The sequence below is a fragment of the Charadrius vociferus genome, unplaced genomic scaffold, assembly GCF_000708025.1.
Source record: "Charadrius vociferus isolate BGI_N301 unplaced genomic scaffold, ASM70802v2 scaffold41, whole genome shotgun sequence".
Classification (NCBI taxonomy): domain Eukaryota; kingdom Metazoa; phylum Chordata; class Aves; order Charadriiformes; family Charadriidae; genus Charadrius; species Charadrius vociferus.
The window spans coordinates 1,253,988-1,256,933 of NW_009647013.1; the positions used below are offsets into that span (position 1 = coordinate 1,253,988).

At 58.5% G+C, this 2,946-nt stretch overlaps 1 protein-coding gene across 1 annotated transcript in view; it reads left to right on the forward strand.

The window, feature by feature from the left end:
• EFR3B (EFR3 homolog B (S. cerevisiae)) overlaps positions 1-2,946 on the forward strand; it is a 64,411-nt gene that overhangs the window by 18,963 nt on the left and 42,502 nt on the right. Inside the window, exon 4 of the mRNA XM_009895463.1 lies at positions 1,181-1,257. Within this exon, the coding sequence (XP_009893765.1) occupies positions 1,181-1,257 (77 nt within the window). The remainder of the gene's footprint in view (positions 1-1,180; positions 1,258-2,946) is intronic.

Sequence of the window (2,946 nt, forward strand, 5' to 3'; positions counted from 1 at the left end):
CCCACGTCCCTCAGCCTTTCCTCAGCAGAGAGATGCTCCAGTCCCCTCAGCATCTCCGTAGCCCTTTGCTGGATCCTCTCCAGCAGTTCCCTGTCCTTCTTGACCTGGGGAGCCCCGAACTGGACACAGCGCTCCAGATGTGGCCTCACTGGGGCAGAGCAGAGGGGGAGGATGACCTCCCTCGCCCTGCTGGCCACACTCTGCTTGCTGCCCCCCAGGATGCCATTGCCTTTCTTGGCCACCAGGGCACATTGCTGGCTCATGGTCATCCTGTTGTCCACCAGGACTCCCAGGTCCCTTTCCACAGAGCTGTTCTCCAGGAGGTCAGCCCCCAACCTGTACTGGTGCAGGGGGTTATTCCTCCCCAGATGCAGGACCCTTCACTTGCCTTTGCTGAACTTCATAAGGTTCCTCTCCGCCCAACTCTCCAGCCTGTCCAGGTCACGCTGAATGGTGGCACAACCTTCTGGAGTGTCAGCCACCCCTCCCAGTCTTGTGTCATCAGCAAACTTGCTGATGGTGGTGTCCTGCAAAGCACTGTTCACTTGGTGTCCCCCATCGGGGGAGAGGGACCGCGGTCCAGCAGCCCGAAGGTAGGGGAGCAGCCGAAGGCCTTTGGCGTTTCTCAACAGCTCAGCTTTGGAAAACAAGAAAACGTGTTTTTGTTTCGCGGCCTTCATAAGATGCTCTCTCTGCTTGTCGTGTCCTCCTGTCTCCAGCAGCCTGTGCTCGCCCTGCCGCTGCTGGTGCCGTGGGGAGCGCGGGGCAGGGTGGGATCGCGTCTCCTCGGGTGAGTGGTTGGAGGAAAGAGCTCTTGGAGGTCTGAGGACCCGCAAAAGAAGATCTTGCGAGACAGAGAAGGCAGAGATTTAGTGGAACTTTGGACATCCTGGTCTCTGGGGGTTGCTTTCTTGGGTGAGAAAAGCAGATAACCCTGCAGTCCTACGTCAAACGATGCTGGTCTGAGGCCAATTCCCTGCCTCTCAGCTGCGGTTTTCTTCCCTTGGTTTTTGGGGTTTTTTTTGGCTGCTAAACTCTGGGATGTCATCAACTTGGTGCCCTGGCCTCTTCCCGGGCTTCCTCACTGAATCCAAGGATATATTTTTCCACCAAAGGCATTTCCCCGTGAGGGTTTGCCCAGGATGCTCCCTTCTGACCGGCTCTGTCTCCTCTCTTCCAGGCGTGTGCGGCTGCTGCGGCGCCCTGCGTCCTCGCTACAAAAGACTCGTCGACAACATCTTCCCTGAGGACCCGGAGGTAAACGAAGCGCTGCTTCACACGCCGAAGCTCCGCTGCTTCACACGCCGAAGCTCCGGTGCTCCGGTTGTAGGGACGCGGTGTGACTTGCCCAGAAATAGCTCCTGGGAGGCGGGCGACGCTTTGAGTCCGTCAAACCGTGCCGGGAGGGTTGGATTTTCCTTTAAAACCTGGTTGTGAGCGGAAATACAGAAGCAGCTCCTCCAGCCACATCGGCCCAGAGGGAGAGGTTTCCTTTCCCAAAGGTGCCGGGCAGATGCCAAGGATGGATGGATGGATGGATGGATGGTTGGATGGATGGGAGGATGAGGGACTGGACCTGAAGGTGCACATCCTTCTGCTAGCAGGATAAGGAAAGCAGCTTCTAAGAGTGGGGATCTTGGGCAGAGAGGAACCTAATGAGGTTCAACATAAGCAAGTGCAGGGTCCTGCACCTGGGGAGGAAGAATGCTGGGCACCAGTATAGGTTAGGGGTGGACCTGCTGGGAACTAGCTCTGAGGAAAAGGATTTGGGGGTCCTGGTAGATAGTATATTGTCCATGAGCCAGCAATGTGCCCTGGTGGCCAAAAAGGCCAATGGCATCCCGGGCTGCATAGGGAAGAGTGTGACCAGTAGGTCGAGGGAGGTCATTCTCCCCCTCTACTCGGCACTGGTGAGGCCACAACTGGAATACTGTGTCCAGTTCTGGGCTCCCCAGTTCAAGAGGGACAGGGAACTGCTGGAGCGAGTCCAGCGAAGGGCAACCAAGATGACTGAGGGATTGGAGCATCTCCCGTATGAGGAGAGGCTGAGAGCGCTGGGACTCTTTAGCCTGGAGAGGAGAAGGCTGAGGGGAGACCTTATTATGGCATACACGTATCTAAAGGGGGGGTTGCAGGAGGATGGAGCCAGACTCTTCTCGGTGGTTCCCAGGGACAGGACGAGGGGCGATGGGCACAAGTTGGAAGAGAGGAAGTTCCGTTCCAACAGACGGAAACCCTTCTTTAGGGTTGGGGTGACAGAGCAGTGGCACAGGCTGCCCAGGGAGGGGGTGGAGTCCCCTTCTCTGGAGGTTTTCAAGACCCGCCTGGATGCAGTCCTGAGGGATGTGCTCTGGGCAGTCCTGCTTTAGCAGGGGAGTGGGGCTGGGTGGTCTCGAGAGGTCCCTTCCAACGCTGAACATTCTGTGATTCTGTGATCTCTTGGGGTCCCGGCACGGTTTTCCAGCTTAAAAGCTGACTCTGCTCCCAGGACGCGGGGAGGCCGTGCCCTGCTTGCTGCCTCGCTGAATCCCAGAGGGGGGATGCTCTGCCAGCTGCTCCGGGAGCATCCCGAATCCACCCTGTCTGCTTTCCACAGCTGAGATGCGAAGGCAGTGGAAGAGGGGCTCGTGGCTGGGGTTAGCGGGGCTGGCATTACCCAGGGAGGCTGGACGAGAGCGGAGGCTGCCGCCGAGCTGTGCGGAGAGGGCGAAGAGCCCCAGTTTTCCAGGCTGCGGGGGATTGGGGCTGGCAGCAGCTTGGCACGCTCGTGTCATTTGGCCTCAGCAGCCTGGAGGGGTTGATGTCCCTGTCTACCCCTGTCCCCCTCGCTGCTGGGGCGTTGCTAGCAGCTGGGAAATGGTTCTCCTCGTTTTTACAGTGTGGGGTGCTCGATGGAGGCTTACCCTGGGGTCGCCCATGGCTGCGGTGCATCAGAGATCACTGAGG